The following is a 17,739-nucleotide window of genomic DNA, read 5'->3' as shown; positions in this document are numbered from 1 at the left end:
AAGGACTTTTAATGAGTCCGCTCCATAAAACACCACTAAATTCGAATAGTGGCCTTTAGAGGCACAATTAGGCCTTTGACAAATCAGATCATGTCAATTCGAAGTTGATTTATATATAAACAAGTCAGAAACTCCTTGAGCTAAATCTAATTCGTTTAGTTAATTAAGTCGGGTATGAAAACCTTAACCTGATCTGTAACAGTATATGTTGACTTAGTTTCAACCCACTTAACCCGTTTAAAGTTTTTCGTTATTTTAATACTGACTGCATCTTGTTTTTTAAGCATTAATTTTAAACTTTTAACTTATAAGTTGTTACATAGTAGAGAAATTGTTCTTGAACTAGAAACAGCCCACTCATTGGACTTCGAAGTTTATGTGATTTGCAGTAAGCTGTGTCTTAATTGCTAGATCAACTTCACCTTAATAGTCATCATCATTAAGATGACCATACTCGATATTCTGTTCGAGCTCTTCATCTATGGTTTCAATCTCCATTAGTGACTTGACATTCGAAGCCCTCGACCTTGCCTTCTTCACTAATCACTACTTAAAGAGTCTCTACCTTGCCTTTTCTTATTAGCTTTCTGATGCTTCTCTAACTTCAAACTAGATGATACTAGATGCAATTCATTAAAAGTGGGATACTGCCGCAACTCAATTTTCCTAGCAATACACTTTTCTATGTCCTCCTACGAACATATACATAGTGCAAAATGAACGGTAAAAGCAAAGTACAAGTTCAAAGGAGAATATATTTCATCAAAATTAACCTTCTGAAATGGTTGATAATGTCTTCAATAGACTGAAAACTGATTTGAAGCACATCTTTTCTAGGCCATTTGATCATGTTATAATCAATATGGAAGACCGTCTAAGAAATGACTAAATGAGCACTAGAAAAAAAAATTGAGTAACAAAGTACACAACAGATTCCAGGTTTGTAAAATGGGAATTACTAAATGTGAACAAAATCCAACAATACTATCATGTAAACCAATGATAATCTCAAATAGCCAAGAGCAACAGAAAATACTCTGAACATACCAAGAAAAGGTTCCAAATATAGTAGTTTCATCTCAAGAATCAACTGTAGTTACCATTTGCCAATCTCCATCAACAGCTTCAGTCCACAATGTCACATTGTTATTACCATCTGCAACAGCCAAAATGTTGCCTGTTAAGGACCACGATACCCTCCAAACTGGGGTTTTAAAATCATTCAACACCTTGCCTTCCCACTGATCACCTTCCCTTGCAACGGTCCAAATGATCACCTTGCCGTCTTGTGAAGCACTTGCAATGGTTGATTTTGGGAGCCCCAAATTTGGTGCCCAAGCAACATCTCGAACCCAATCAGTATGCATTTGGAGAGCTGGGAAGCAATCCATCCTCCATGACCCATTATTGGGTTTCCAAATCTTCACCGTGTTGTCACAACCCCCTGAGCAAAGCCTCTGAACAGGATCCTGTACACCAGCAGCTACAAGAGCACCAGGAGCAGTGGCAGGTGCCCAAGAAACGGAGGTTACCCCAACCGGGTGGGCTTGATCTATCGTTATCGAATCCCATCCACCATCAGACCTCATAGTATAAACCATGATATTTCCATCTGATGATCCACTAGCAAGACAAAGGCCAACCTCATGTGGCGCCCAAGCAATTGAATTGACCGAAGATTTGTGATCATCAAAAATATTTGCTTGTGCCCACTCATTCTGATTACCTTCTTTCCATATAACAACCTTTCCATCATAGGAACAAGAAGCAAGGATCGACCCAAATTTAGGATGTGCCCAAGCAACCTGCCAAACAGGGCCTTGATGACCACTCAGTGTAGCAAGATGCTGGTGGGAGTTGTTGCTCACCCCAATAATCTTAATTGTATGGTCAGACGATGCAGTGGCTATTCGTTTTCCATAGTAGTCCATTTGGAAATCATGGATTGTGTCCTGGTGACCTGTCTCAATCTTCTGTATCCCCATATTTCTTCCTTTTCTTCAATTCCTGTGACATTGCAATTGTACATGCTTTGGCATTCATACAAGTAGCACATATGAAATCATTATAACAATCTCTAACAATCAAACAACAAACATTGCTCTTTACGCCACTATATTAAAATCTATCAGAAATTCACCCAAATTTCATCAAGTAGAACCCTAATTTAGCACTTCCAATTCATTTAGGTGTAAAAAAATAACCCCGATCTCAGCCCTTAGTTAATACTTCATTCAATTGTAAAACTTCTCTGCACTCGTTAATTTATGTAAAGTTGTAAACAATTTTGAAAATCAATTTCTGCAATTCCATAACTTGAATAAACAGCAATCATTTGAACAATAAATTTATCATATCGATGCAATTATTCAACAATCAACATCCATCAACAGACGTACATACAATATGTTCCAAATCAAGAAATCATAAACCCTAATTCGGGTTTTGAAAAAGGTAAAGTGTTCTCAGCAATCTAAATACCAAAATATTAGATCAAAGCGATATGATTTATGAGAATATAAATACTTGAGAATAATAGCAAGAACCCTAATTGAGAAGCAAGAAGAAATCAACATCAAATGAGGACGCAGATTCATAAGGAGAGAAAGGAGAAGAGAGAAAACCTGGGAATGTAGATGGGAATTGCTATCGTCAATGGCGTTTCTCAGTAGAATTCTGGAATAGGGGAGTGTCAACTCGAGCGATAAATTGTTCGTGGACTTGTACGAGACGGGTTCAAAATAGATATTTTGATGGAAAAAATTTTCAATCATTTTTCAACAATAATTTATTCAATCGGTATTGTGATTTGTGAAAGACCGATGATGGTGGTCTTCTAAGAGACTATAGACCTTTTAAAGTTCAGCCTATTAAATATTAATATTTATTTATTATATTTTTAATGGCTATTTATAATAAGTCTAATGTCAATTGAAAAGCAACATACAATATTCTTATTGCCTACCAAAAAATTTAACTTACTAGCTTATTTACCATATCTTGAATGTTTACTTATAATATATTTAATGCCTAATTATTTTATACTTAATACTCATCAACTAAATACATAAGTACTTACAATATTCTAAATTCCTATTTACAATATTCTTAATTTCTACAGAAAAACTTACTCTATTTTGCCTTTTTGGGCTCTCAGTTAGATGGTCTCTCAAAGAGACCGTCTCTCACAAGAATTTGTGTAATTCATTGTACATGAATGATTTAAATTTTAGAGGATCGATAATCGAATGACTTGCTATATTAAGTTTTATTTAAAAATAGATAAAATAAAATAAAATGTTAAAAAAATGCTAAAAAATTGTTAAAAAGTTTTTCTAAAAATTTTTTATCATTCAGAATTTTTTATGTAAATTTTCAAGAAATTTCTCTAATTTTACATTAATTTTCAGTTTATTTTTTTGGTATACCTATTATAAAAGGTCATTCTATTACCCGAGTTTATTTTAGAAAATACCTTTTAAAGTTGGGATTATTCATGATTAATCAATATGTGAAATTATTGTGGGAAAATAATTAAAAAAATTATATTACACTAGATAATTTTTCCATTTTGATATACGAAGTGTCCTTTTTTAACACCTCATAAAAAAATGTCATCTTTTACATTTAATTGTTATTGATTATAAAATTCCCATCAAACTATAAAATTGATTTTTTTTTTAAATATTGGCAAAATATAGTAAAACATAATTAAAATGTTAAGTAGGAGTATATCTGATTGCTGACTTCATCTTATTGAATAATAATTAATTAAAGATTATCTGTCACGTAATTATTTTTGAGCCATTAATATCATTCCTTTTGTCTGACCTATTTAAAAACTCATATTTGAAAATTTGAAAATTTTATTATATTGTATGATATGATATGATATAAATTAACAAGTAGTTTGGATATGTGTCACTTATAAAATGATCACCCAAAAATATGAGTATTAAGTGTATTGGTAAGAACAAATGTAGTATTAAGTACGACTCTACGAGACATGGACATATATAGTAGAATTTTACAAGCATTATGAGAAAAATGTGAGACATGAGGTCACACAAAAATATGAATATTATGTATATTGGTAAGAACAAATATCCTAAAAAAATATGAGTATTAAGTACATTTTTTTATGATCAAACGCACCATAAAAGTATTGTGAACAAATTTCTATTCAATATCAAATTTTTATTACCATAGAAATGACATTATCACTGCAAAGTAACTAGTGTTGTTTTCCATTATACTTGTCATTATCACTGCAGACTCTTGATCACTACGCTACAATTCCAGATTTCCAGTTCCCATGGACTCATGTCCTTCTGCAAGTTCGGCATCTTCTCAAGAATCTCAGGACTTACATGCCATACAATCTTCAAATTGAATTAAACAAGGGTAAGATTGTATATATCCAATTAGTGTCTTCTTTTAATGAGTAAAGAAGGTCAATACATCGGAAACAACTTTTGCATTTATTAGTTTTATAAATATTCATTAACAAGGACTAAAAACAGTTGGTATGCTGATAAACTTTTCCCATCACTAAATAGTTGAAAATTTTTGACCGAATTTCCTACTACTTTGTGATAGTCGGAATTTCGACTAAAACCATGTTAGTTAAAAATTATGACTAATTTTGCTTCTGTGCAGTTAAATAGTCGGATTTTTTTCGACTAAAATTTCAACTAATACAATGATAGCCGAAAATTTTGAAAAATTCAAAATGGAAAAGAGATGGAAATTACCTGCCCTCGTTTCAAACTATATTGCGACCAAAACTTGGTCGAAAATTCCTAATTGCTTTTATCCCACCATATTTTGGTAGAAAAAATTTCCATCTAATTTGCCGACTATATTTTGGTAGGAATAAATATTTCCAACTGTTTTTCTACAATTTTCAATTAAAAGTTATTTTTTTGAACATTAATATTAAATAATCTATAATCAATTATGAATTTAATTTTTTTATTTTATTTTAATTAGGTTGATAATTTTTATGCGACTAACGTACACTATACATATACAACTAAAAAAAAAACAACTAATTATGATATACTAATATGACAAATACTATACTATACTATTTCGACTAATATAGTTCTACTAAGTTACCTCTTTTTTTAATTAGTTTTATTATTAATAAGAGGTTTGCGTATATCTAACCATTCCAAACCCTACCCTAGATTTGGCATTGGGGTAATGATTTTTCTTTGTCTACTTAAATTCGGCAGCATTTAGGAACAACAAAAACTTGTTATGATACCCAATAATATACATGAGCAAGGATGCAAGGTCATTCAATGCTATCAGCTAACACAATATATTTAAGCTAAGTATAAAATCATATACATGGATGTTGTGCCAAGCACTAAATTTCATAATGATGGATGTGAGTTCGATCACCTCGTTGCTTACTCAATGACTTGCACGACTAAGAATGATAGTGAGTGTGCAATGAAGCATGGAGTACACGCTTTGAATCATGTGATGAAGTGATCAAAGTGGGAGACTTAATTTGCACTGATAAAGGCAAGAGAGTGCTTGAGGATGGCCTTGACTTGTGCCTTGAATGAGGCAAGACACAGGGTAGAAGTGCTCGTCCGAGGCAGCAAGCACACGAAGGTAGTAGCTGCTGGAAGGATGCTGCTCGTTCGAGCAGCCTTGGGCTAGGCAACACGCGAGTTTCTATTTTTGCACTGGTTTGCTTGGGACTTCATGGGCTTCTACCTAGGGTTTCCTTTTGTGTTACATGGTATATAAGGGAACTTTAGAACCCCAATAGGAAAGTAGTGAGAGACTAATATTTGAGAAGCAACTAGGATTCATCCATTAGAGTTTCCTCTTCATTGTATCAGGTTGTTTGAGTGAGAGCACCATTAAAGATGAGATCTTTGCTTTGTGAGTGTGTTGTCAAAACTTGTGTGTGGCTTCTCATTGATGTATGTTGATATATTAATAAAAGTAATCCTTGTTTGAGGGAGAAGTATCCTTAGATACCTCATAAATTTTGTGTTTGTCTCCATTGTTGTCCTTACTCTGTTTTGATTGGTTTCTTTGCACTTGTTTGTGATTGTTATTCACAACAATGGAAATATTAATATGTCATACGTGTATTGGTTAAGCAGTTAGGAACCTCGATCTCTATGTGATAACAATTACCTAAATCCTTAATTACTATAAACTTGTTTTTTAAGAGTTTAAAAATAATTATTTAGTTATAGCATTGATATTATTTGTTTTTTATTTGGTTTCACTCTTGAATAAATACCATACAATGATAAACTTGTACTTCCTCCATTCCAAAATACTTACAACATTTTCTTTTTCACGTAGTTCAATATATTAATTCAATTTTTGATATTTCAATTTTTGTGATAAGACGAATCAAATAAGATCTCACTTGACTATGTTTTAACTTATAAATTAAAAATTAATTACAAATTAAAAGTGGTGAATGAATAGTATCATATATTTTAATGTTGAAACTTATATAGAACGGAGAAAGTATATAATTAATCTAAGATGATTTCAACTCTTGAAATGAATTAAAGCATAAAATAAAACAAATATACCTGAAGCACCCGCCACCAACAATCCGGCCAATTACTCATATCATTTTCACGATGGACAAAATCCAAAATTCTTCCACCATGCCAGCACTTTACTGGCTCACGTCCCCCCAAGTACTCATACGCAAACATTACCGGATTTTCACGTCTCCAACGAACATGCAAAGCAGCATCCACTTTGTCCTTGGGCACAACAAACTCCGGCAAGCCCTGAATTGGATAATAAACAACCTCAAAACTCTTCATATTCCTTGCTGTCTGAATCGCTTCTTCTACATCTTTAGCGCTAATTGGTCTATTTATAACAGCCCTACGAATTCCAACATGACACTCCTTGGTTGACTTTTTTAGCATGAAAACAATTGAATCTCCTGGTGTTAAGTTCTTTGTTTTCGCAAAATCATACCAACCACCAGTGAGCCTATCAAACATCCCATCTTTTAATTGAAGCATAATTTCCCAGATTTTACCATGAATGTCAATCAATTGGATGATTTCAATGGGATTTTGAGGTAACTGTGAAAAGATGCAATCTATTAACGCCTTCGTAACTAACAAACCTTCTGGTATATCTGACTTCGACAACACCTTAACAAACGAAACAGCATTATCGTTAATTCGGTTTCTTCGAGTTGGGTAATAATTTGGGTTTGGGATTGGGCTTGGGGCTGAGGTCTTTGGGTCATCAGTATTACAAGGTTGAAGAAGAAACTTAACAAAGACTTGATCAGTTTGAGAATCAGCATGAAATGAAACATTCGTCACACGACAAAGACAAGAACCATAATACCGTGATAATAATGTACACTCGTCAGGCGAAGAAGAAGAATGTTCGATATGGTCTCTCGGAAAGTAATAAACCAAAGAATTGAGTTTTGGAATATCAATCTCGACTCCTGCACAAGCTTGCCATAAGTCTTGATCTACTTCTTGTTCATGATTTGAAGACGACGACGCCATTGAAGGAGTATGTTTTGTGTATGATTTATCTTCTTTAAGAGCAGATTGAATGCAATCTTGATCTACTTCTCGTTCATGATTCGACGACGACGAGGACGCCATTGAAGGAGTATGTTTAATTTTGTTTATGATTTGTATTTAGTTTGTTGTTTTTGGATATCAGTAATCGTTTCTTGTCACCAAGGACAGTTATTTGTTTATTTTAATTGCTCTTTAATCTGTATATATATGTCCTCTTATCTTTATGTATGATTTTAGTTGTTCTTAGATCATAAAAAAAAATAAAATTATACTGTGTATTCTTTAAAGAAGTGGCAATTGCCTCTTTTAAAGTGTAGTTCTATTTATTATTCCCGTAAAAAAATCTTTCTATTTATATCATTTATTTAAACAAAAATAACCTTGTGGTACTTCATCCTTTATTTTTTAAAAGACTGTCTCTAATTGGGCCAGCCAATTATATATTTTTTAAAATATTGTAAGTAACCATTAAGAATGATGTAAGTAGACATTTAAAATATTGAAAGTAGGCATTAAGGATATGGTAAGTAAACATTAAGGATAATGTAAGTAGGCATTAAGAATACGGTAAGTGGACATTAATCATTAATGGGTTGGGCTTGAAATACGTCTCTCAAGAAATTAACTTTATTTTTTTCACTAACTTTCTTTTAATATTTATCTAATGTTAATGGTCTTAATTTTTCTTTTATCAAATTTATTATTTGATAAAATAATAAATCTACAATCTAAAAGATTTTATTTTTCTTAATTCACCTTAACATTCCTTATGGAAACTTCATTAATGAATGAACAGAGGCAATAATAATTTTATGGTTAAAAGTATGATTCATTGATTATTGGAAAATGATATGTTCGAGCCATTTGTTGAATGTGCAAAAGAGACACACACAGAAGAAAGAATGATAATCTTGTTATTGTAATAGAATTAATTAATACAAGAGTTAGTAGAGGAAGCTATATATATATACAAAACATCCTAACTAACTAAAAGTTAATTAAAGGCTGTTTCACTAATATAAGTGTTGACGGTAACAACACCCTAATAAAATCAAGAAGCACATGTTCTTTAACAAACTGCACGCATGTTCTTTAATAAGCTGCACGTGTTCTTTATTGCACTATCTCCTTCTAAGATGGGCTGGTATTTTATTGTTGATGTGCTGTATACTCAACATCCCCCCTCAAACTGGGGTGGGGAAAAACCATTCTTAGTTTGCTTATATAGATCTTGAAACTGAGATGATGGTAATATCTTGGTCATAATATCAGTTAGTTGGTGCTTGGACGGTAGGTAGGAGAGTTGTAGGAGTCCTTCTAGGATCTTGTCTCTGGTGAAGTGGTAGTCGACTTTGATGTGTTTGATCCTGTCATGAAACACAAGGTTCCTTGCAATATGCATTGTAGACTGATTATCACAATTCAGTGTGATAGGTTTAAGATCTTGCACTCCTATCTCTTCTAGCAACCTGACATCCAAGTGACCTCAGCAGAAGCAGCTGCTATAACTCTATACTCTACTTCAGAGCTAGACCTGGACACTGTGCTTTGTTTCCTGAATTTCTAAGATATAGGAGATTTACCTAAAAGCAAGATGTATCCAGTTATGGACCTTCTTGAGTCAGGACATGAAGCCCAGTCACTATCTGAGAAGGCTTGAAGAGTAATTTGATTAGTTCCTGAGAGAACAATACCTTGTCCACATGTAGAATGGACGTAATTCAAAGTGTGTTTAAGTGCTTTCCAGTGTGTAGTTCTAGGTTGTTGCATAAATTGGCTCAGAGTTTGTACAGTGTATGACAAATCTGGCCTAGTGTTGATAAAAAAATTGAGTTTACCAATGAGGCTTTGTAGGATGTAGGATCTTGTAACAAGTTCCCTTCATGGGTTGATAGTTTTAGTTTGCTAGGAAGTAGGGTAACAACTTTTCTATAGTTAGTGATTCCATTGTCATTGAGAAGTTCCTTTATGTGAACTTATTCTAATGCAAAATGATCTCATTTTGGATGTGATGAACCTCTAGCCCTAAGAAGTAATTAAGATTACCTAGGTCTTTTATACTAAAAGTTGCATGTAGATGAGCCTTGATGTTTAAAATTTCAAGAGGGTCATTGCCTGTTATAACTATGTCATCTACATATATTGCAAGTAGAATGATATTTTGATCTGTCTTTTTAACAAAAAGAGAATAGTCATTTTTAGATTGACTATAGCCTTTGCCCCACACGCCCCGGGTCAAATACGACTCTGGTAATAACGCCATAGAAGTTTGCTAACCCAAGTAGCTGACACAGTTGTATACAATCCTAGCTACCAAAGTAACAAAAAGAAATATTTATATGGCATGACAAGGGAAGGGAAATAAAGTAGCACTAATATAAGCTACTTACAGCCAATAGTAGTAAAATAACAAGCTAATCCAAACTAATTTGTGTGGTGCTTGTACACCTGCACAGAGCTGCCATTTATATTGTCTGATTTTACTGTTAATATCGTATAAAATGAAGAACTACAACTAGTGTTGTTTTCCATTATATTTGTCATTATCACTGCAGATTCTTGGTCACTAGGCTACACTTCCAGTTCCCATGGACTCATGTTCTTCTGCAAGTGCGGCTTGTTCTCAAGAATCTCAGGGCTTACATGCCTTTTAAATAACGAGCAAATTGAATTCAACAAGGGTAAGATTTCATATATCCAATTAGTGCCTTCTTTTAATGAGCAAAGAAGCTCAATACATCGGAAACAACTTTTGTATTTATTAGTTTTATCATTATTCATTAACAAGGACTAAAAAAAGTTAGTACACCAATTAACTTTTGCCATCACTAAATAGTTGAAAATTTAAGATTGAATTTCCTACGACTTTGTGATAGTTAAAATTTTCGACTAAAACCATATTAGTTAAAAATTATGACTATTTTTGCTATTGCGCAGTTAAATAGACGGACTTATTTCTACTCAATTTCCAATTAATACAATGACAGCCGGAATTTTTGAGAAATTTAAAATGGAATAGAGATGGAAATTACCTGAGCTTATTTCAAACTATATTCCAACCGAAACTTGTTCGAAAATTCCTAACAGCTTTATCCCACCATATTTTGGTAGAAAAAAATTTCCGTCTGATTTACGGGCTATATTTTGGCAGTGAAAAAATATTTCCGACTTTAATTTTTTTTCTATAATTTTCAATTAAAAGTTATTTTTTTGACATTAATATTAAATAATCTTTAATCAATTATGAATTTAATTTTTTTAATTTCATTTTAATAAATTTGATAATTTTTATGCTACTAACGTACACCATATATATACAACCAAAAATAAAAAACGACAAATAATATATACTTATATGACAGATACTATATTATACTATTTGGACTAATATAGTTCTACCAAGTTACCTCTTTGTTAATTAATTTCATTATTAATAAGAAGTAAAGGTTGTTAGGAAATATTATACGTGATACGTTAAGTAGTTAGAAACCTCACAAAGTGATAATAATTACTATAAACTTGCTTTTTGACGATGGACAATAAAGCAATTATACCTGAATTAAGCACCCGCCACCAAGTATCCGGCCAAGACTCATCATTTTCACGATGGACAATATTCAAAAGTCTTCCATTATGCCACCACTTTATCGGCACACCATCAGCCCCCAACTCATACGCCAACTTTACCGGCATTTGACGTCTCCAACTAATACGCCGAGCATTATCCACTTTTACCTTGGACACAACAAACTCGTTAGGTAAAGAAGAAGCATTTTCGTTCCTTGATCACATATTTCTTCTTGTTCATTGGGTTTCTATAGGTTTCATTGACATATTATTGGAGAAAGTTTCATCAAAGGAATAATCAATCCACATTAAATTTCTTGTGCTTCTGCTGAATCTAAGGAGTTAGAACCTTTTTTTTTATTGCTTATGGCGTGTTATAGGTCTTTGTTTTCATTTCTGCGTAGGCATTTCTCAAGCTGAGTGTTTTCATTTATAGGACAATCAATCCTACTAATCTCCGACCAATGACTTGTCATAAAATTCCGACTGAAAAATAGTAGGACATCAGTCGGAAATTCCGACCAAATGCCTAACAACTTTATTAGTCGTAATTCCGACTAATTTCCTACCACCGTTTTTTTAGTCAGAATTCCGACTAATATATCAACTAAACAAGATTTCCGACCATTCTAAATGACTGGATTGAGACAGTTGGAATTTAGTCGGTATAGCCTTATACCGACTAAATTCCGACTGTTTTGGGCAGCTTTTGTTTTTTTGTAGTGATCATAAATATTTTAAAGATATTTCTTATATGCGGCGGTCTCACCGTGAGACATGTCTCATACTTGGTTGAATAGCCTAATAATAGAAATTTTTAGCTTATGAGGCTCTTGTTTTGAAGTCGTCTTAATTGTGGTTCATATATTTTTTTTCACTTACTTTCTTTTAATTCTCCATATCTTTAAAGGGTATGGTCCCTATTTTTCTTCCATTAAATTTATTATTCAATAAAATAATATATCTACTATCTAAAAATTTTATTTTTCTAATTTCCAAAAATAGTGTGTAATTCAAAACTTTAAATTTAACGTATATTGACATGCCATTGTGTTTAATACACTGCACATAATAAACACTAAGTGGGTTAAGCTATATATGTTAGTAAGGCTATTCTCATAAAAATATTAGAAAGGGTGAAATATGAGTTTATTACCATAGGCATATAAAAAAGTGTTAGATGTGAGCTCAAACAAAGATAAAATATTAAGTGTATTGGTAAGTGTTCAATTAAAAAATTGTATAATTTATGATGTAATCGAATATTCGTACTCAATATAATATAATACAATATTAATTAAGTTCATTACAAATTTGCACATGCCCCCTAAAATTTCTATGATCGAGTTTTCCATCAAAGTTAAAAAATTCAGGTTTTAGTAAAAATAAATTATAGTAGAAAATGACAACAATTTTAATTGGTAAACCTGTATGTATATACAATGAATGATAAAATTTTTAAAGGAAAGTCACTACAACATAATTTATTGTTAGTGGGATATATTTAGCGACATTTAATTTAAATGTCACTACTTTAAATTTCTAATAGTAGATATAGTGGATGTAGTGACATTTATTATACTCCTTAGCAGCATAATAAAAAATCATACTAAAGTTTTTTCCAACATAGAAATTAGTGACATTTTTCATAAATGTCATAATATGACTATAATAACAATTAAATCTGCCACTAAAAGCCAAATAAAATGTCACTATATAGTAAAACTTAAATTAAAAACCAACAATTATTATACTAAAAACATAAATCAGTGTCATTTTTTAATGCCACTAAATTCAATGTCCCAAAAAATTAAATTTATTGTAGTGAGTATAAGATGCTACAACTTATTTTTCTATTTTTTTATATTATTCTTCCTAACATTTTGTTCTCTATTTTTGTTATTATTCTACCTAATATTGTGTGACTATTGTGGGAAACATGTCCGCAATTAAGCAAGAAAATGTTCATCTAAGCACATGAATTTGTGCTCAAGAATGTCCGAAATATGAAATGCACTTGATCTCTATTGGACAATTAATTCAAGATTCTTGTTGTAATATGTGACATTTAATGATAAATTTTGTTCTATTCAGGATATATAGAAGTAGTTATTAGTTATATGCTCTTCAATTTGTATTTATATGTCTTCTTATCTTTATAAATGTATGATTTGTATTATTGAGCTATTCAACCTATGTATAATACGTGTCTTACGATGAGATCGTTTTATTATTGCGTTTTGCATATTTTTAGAGTATTTGTTTAATACTCAATATCTAAAAATGCATATTATAAATTTATCAAATTAAATTATATACGTTAAGACGAAACTAATAAGATTTTATATAGACATATGTCAGCAAACTGATTCTTTATGGGTCCTTCCATTAGCTTTCTACGTGTAAAGTGATAGTCAATAGCTATATGCTTAAGTACGATCATGCAAGATAAAATTTTTTGCTACTGAAATTGTTGACTGTTTATCAAAGTGCTAAGCTAGCTATAGATTGCGGGTTTTGCACTTTATATTCGTGTAATAGTAACATAACAAGCGAAGCTAAGCTATGTGGTGCGTGTACGCTTCTATAATCTCCATGGAGGACTCAAACTTAGACTCAGACTCAGTATAGTGTTCACATCAGCTTCCACATCCATATGGTCTGATTTGTTGTCGATATCGCATAAACGAGAACTACAACTTGTGTTGTTTTTCATTACAGTTATGTTTGGCTGTGCAAGCTCTTCATCACTAGGCTGCCCTTCCACCTCCCATGGACTCATGTTCATCTGCATGTTCGGCATGTTCTTAAGAATTTTAGGTGTTACATCCCATTGAACCTGCAAATTGAAATTAGCAAGGGTATGATTGTGCATAATGAATGCCTTTTTTTAATGAGTAAATAAGGGTAGGGGCTTTGCCCCTCCAGATTTTCGGCAAGTTTTATTTAATATACAACCGTTATTTTATATTTTTTATAATTCTAGCCCAACAAATAAAAATAATACAATTATAAGAAAAGAATAATTGAACAAAACAAAAAAAATAATAAGTAATAATGGAATATCAAATTAGGAATGAAATTATCATTTAAAAAAGGAAAAAAAAAAAGAAAGTGATAGGGAGAAATTGACAAAATAAAAAAATTAAGCTTACGATCCTCAATTGAAGGATAAAGGTTTGTTTTATATTTTTAATTGAATATTCTTATCTTTATTTTAATAATTAGTTTGAATAAGTGATTAATACAATACAAAAATCAAATATGAAGATAGTAATGAAAAGACTTCATAACAAAATGAGAGAATAGTTTAGTAATATACATTTAGAGACATATAGTGTCAATGGCTAAAGAGCGTCGAGCTTTAGTTTAATTCAAATTTACATTATAATTTTTGGTTGTATGGATTAGCTATATATTAATGTCATTCAATTTTTTTTTGTTGTTAACTCCGCCTCCCTAAAATTTTGTTCAAGTTTCACCAATTTATTCGGTATATCAAACACAATATCTTTGTTAATTAATTAGTTTTATCATTAACAAGCAATAGAAAAAGGTTTTATCATCAAGCAAGTATAATAGAACAGAAGAAAGATAACATTGGTGCATGATTATACCTGAAGCATCCGCCACGAAGACTCCGAGCAAAACCCATCCCTTTCAAGATTGACGTCCTTTAAAATACGTCCATAATACCAACTCTTTTCCGGCTTACCTTCAGACTCAAACGCAATCCTTATCTTCATATCGCGTCTCCAACCAAAAAAAAAAAAATTATCCACCACTGCACTTTCTTGACGGGCACAACAAACTCCGGCAAACCCAGAATTGGATAATAAACTACCTCAAAACTTTTCATATTCCGTGCTTTCTCAATCGCATCTTCTATATCTTTAGCGCTAATTGGTGTATTTATAACATCCCTACGAATTCCAACAAAATACTCATTGGTTAACTTTTTGAGCATGAAAACAACTGTATCTCCTTTTTTTAAGTTCTTTGCTTCAGCAAATTCATCCCAACAAAAGGCGAGCGTACTAAACGATATGAATTCGGTTTGGGTTGATTTAAGTATAACATCCCACATTTTACCATGAATATCAGTCAACCAAATCCTTTCCTTTCCATTTCTACGAGGTATATGTGGAAAAATGCAATCTCTAAACTCTGTCGTAACGGACAAATTAAATGTCTAATATCACGCTTCTTCGACAAAACCTTAACAAACGAAACAATATCATTATTCCCCATCTGAATTCGGTTTGAGATTGGGTCATCAGTATTCCACTGTTTAAGAAGAAACTTAACAAACACTTGATCAGTATGAGGATTAGCATGATATGAAACATTAGCCACACGACGACAAAGAACAGAACCATAATACTGTAATAATAATGCACACTCGTTAGGTAAAGAAGAAGCATGTTCCATATGGCCTTGCGGAAAGTAATAGACCAAAGAATTCACTTTTGGTATATCAACCAAAATTCCTGCACAAGCTTGCCATATTTCTTGATCTACTTCTCGTTCATGATTCCACGACGACAACGCGGCCGCCATTGAAGGAGGATGTTTTGTGTATGATTTGTCTTTTAAAGAGATTGAATGCAATCTTGAATTCAACCGTTGAGGGGAAAGATTTATTTAAAAGAAGATTCAAGAATTGAACAATTAATTTACTTTACTACAATTTTAATGTTATATATGTTACTCCTTCTACTTTTATTTCTTCTTAACAATTACTTTATGGGAAGATTTTTTAATTTTGCTATTATTTAGGAGAAAATATCTCATTTTTTATAATTGTCCTAATCAATGTGTAATAATATTATTCTTTAATTTTCTTAATTTGTCTTTTATGACTAATTTAGCTAAATATTTTTAAAGAGTTAGTATTTGAATTTTATATAAAAAAATATTTTAAATAAAAATAGAGATAAAAATGCATGGTTGAACGAAAAAAAAAACAAAAAAAAAATCTAAGAAAATCGGGTATCCGGTTTCCGACCCGGTTTAAACTGGATCGGAACCGGATCACAATTTAGGTATCCGAAAAAGCGGGTACCCGGATTTTCGGATCCGGGTCGACCCGGTATCCGGTTTTGAACTCCGCTAAATAAAACAGCAACTTTCCGACTGCCCAAAACAGTCGTAAATCGGACGGTATAGAGCTATACCAATTGATTTCCGACTATTTTGCGATAGTCGGTTCAAAATGGTCGGAATTTCATTTTAGTGGGTAATTAGTAGGAATTCGGTTAGTCGGAAAATTAGTTGGAATTCGGACTTACATTAATGGTAGCCAATTAGTCGGACTTCCGACTATTTACCGACTAAAAAATAGTCGGAGAGATTGGATTAAAAAAAGAAAAATTAATGCTACAGCTCACGTGATATGAAAATTTGAACAAAATAAGATTATTTAATAACTTAATTCCAAAAATAAGCTCCGTGAAAACTTATTTCCCAAAATAAGCGTCCGTACATCCAAGCCTAGGTTCGGCAAGAGTCGCTATTAGTAACAGCGAAAGAGAAAAAAAAATAATAAAATAAAGCCCAAAGCCGCTGTTACTAACAGCGACTTAAAAAAATTAAAAGCCCAAAGTCGCTGTTACTAATAGCGACTTTAAAAAAAAATTTTTTTTTTTTAAGTCGCTGTTAATAACAGCGACTTAATGCGTTTTAAGTTTTCAGCTCACCTTAAAGTTGCTGTTACTGAGTGGTTGTGATATAACTCATTGATCTTTGTCCAAACTGTGAACGAATTGTCACAATGGCCTCAAGTCTCAAAGCTTCAAATGCCATAGCAATAGCCAATAGGATCAAATCTGTGATGACGTTTAAAACCATGGTTTGTTCGGTGGCAAAGGATAAATATTAAATATGGCGTTGTTTTTCGCTTTGCCAGTACTTCAAGCCTGACTACAAATTAAGTCTAGACTTGCAAATTCAAGATCAAAGCTGAGAGAACAAAATTTAAAGAAAACCATCAGCACATTTCACATTAGCACATCTTACAATAAGATACAGCAGTGCAGTCAACTTAGGGGCCATTTGTTCAAGGGTAATCGAGAATTAGAAAATTATGAGCCTCGGTTATTGTTATGAGTGTTTAGTCCATAATTTCTTCCTGTTTTTCACCATAGTTTTACCCCAAACTGCCTTGCCCAATCTGGATTTTTACATCTCAAAACCATCATCTGAACACTAAACCCAACCACCTCTTCAACCACTGAAGCCCCATTCCCCTGCCTTTGAAAACTTAAAACTGACGCCTAGCAAACCATTAAACCCTTCAAGACAACCAATGCCACAATCCAACACCCCTCATGTCTCCATCAGCGGAATCTTCGAGCATTTGTTACTAACAGCGACTTAAAAAAAAAATTTTTTTTTTAAGTCGCTGTTACTAACAGCGACTTTGGGCTTTTAATTTTTTTGTCGTTATTACAGCGACTTTGGGCTTTTATTTATTTTTTTTTTCTCTTTCGCTGTTACTAACAGCGACTCTTGCCGAACCTTGGCTTGGATGTACGGACGCTTATTTTTGGAAATAAGTTTTCACAAAGCTTATTTTTGGAATTAAGTTGTTAAATAATCTTATTTTTTTCAA

At 32.3% G+C, this 17,739-nt stretch overlaps 2 protein-coding genes across 2 annotated transcripts; both read right to left on the bottom strand.

Moving 5' to 3' along the window:
• Positions 1-741: 741 nt before the first annotated feature.
• On the bottom strand, positions 742-2,780 carry LOC130806710 (protein transport protein SEC13 homolog B-like). Its single transcript, XM_057671898.1, has 2 exons — positions 2,625-2,780; positions 742-2,007 (listed from the first exon to the last, which is right to left on the bottom strand). The coding sequence occupies exon 2, from the start codon at positions 1,983-1,985 to the stop codon at positions 1,080-1,082; it is 906 nt and encodes a 301-aa protein (XP_057527881.1). The 5' UTR covers positions 1,986-2,007; positions 2,625-2,780; the 3' UTR covers positions 742-1,079.
• A 1,485-nt stretch (positions 2,781-4,265) lies between these two features.
• LOC130805765 (auxin response factor 17-like) lies at positions 4,266-7,640 on the bottom strand. Its single transcript, XM_057670551.1, has 2 exons — positions 6,582-7,640; positions 4,266-4,382 (listed from the first exon to the last, which is right to left on the bottom strand). The coding sequence occupies exons 1-2, from the start codon at positions 7,638-7,640 to the stop codon at positions 4,266-4,268; spliced, it is 1,176 nt and encodes a 391-aa protein (XP_057526534.1).
• Between the last annotated feature and the right edge of the window lie 10,099 nt (positions 7,641-17,739).

The sequence above is a fragment of the Amaranthus tricolor genome, chromosome 2, assembly GCF_026212465.1.
Source record: "Amaranthus tricolor cultivar Red isolate AtriRed21 chromosome 2, ASM2621246v1, whole genome shotgun sequence".
NCBI lineage: Eukaryota > Viridiplantae > Streptophyta > Magnoliopsida > Caryophyllales > Amaranthaceae > Amaranthus > Amaranthus tricolor.
This window is presented reverse-complemented; position numbering and strand designations above follow the sequence as displayed.

What these genes read in the sequence shown, in the direction of transcription:
- LOC130806710 (XM_057671898.1), bottom strand. Translation starts at nt 1,985, where the DNA reads ATGGGGATACAGAAGATTGAGACAGGTCACCAGGACACAATCCATGAT.
- LOC130805765 (XM_057670551.1), bottom strand. Translation starts at nt 7,640, where the DNA reads ATGGCGTCCTCGTCGTCGTCGAATCATGAACGAGAAGTAGATCAAGAT. An exon ending in GTTGGTGGCGGGTGCTTCAG is followed by an intron (nt 4,383 to 6,581) that starts GTATATTTGTTT and finishes TTCAATTTGAAG; the next exon opens with ATTGTATGGCATGTAAGTCC.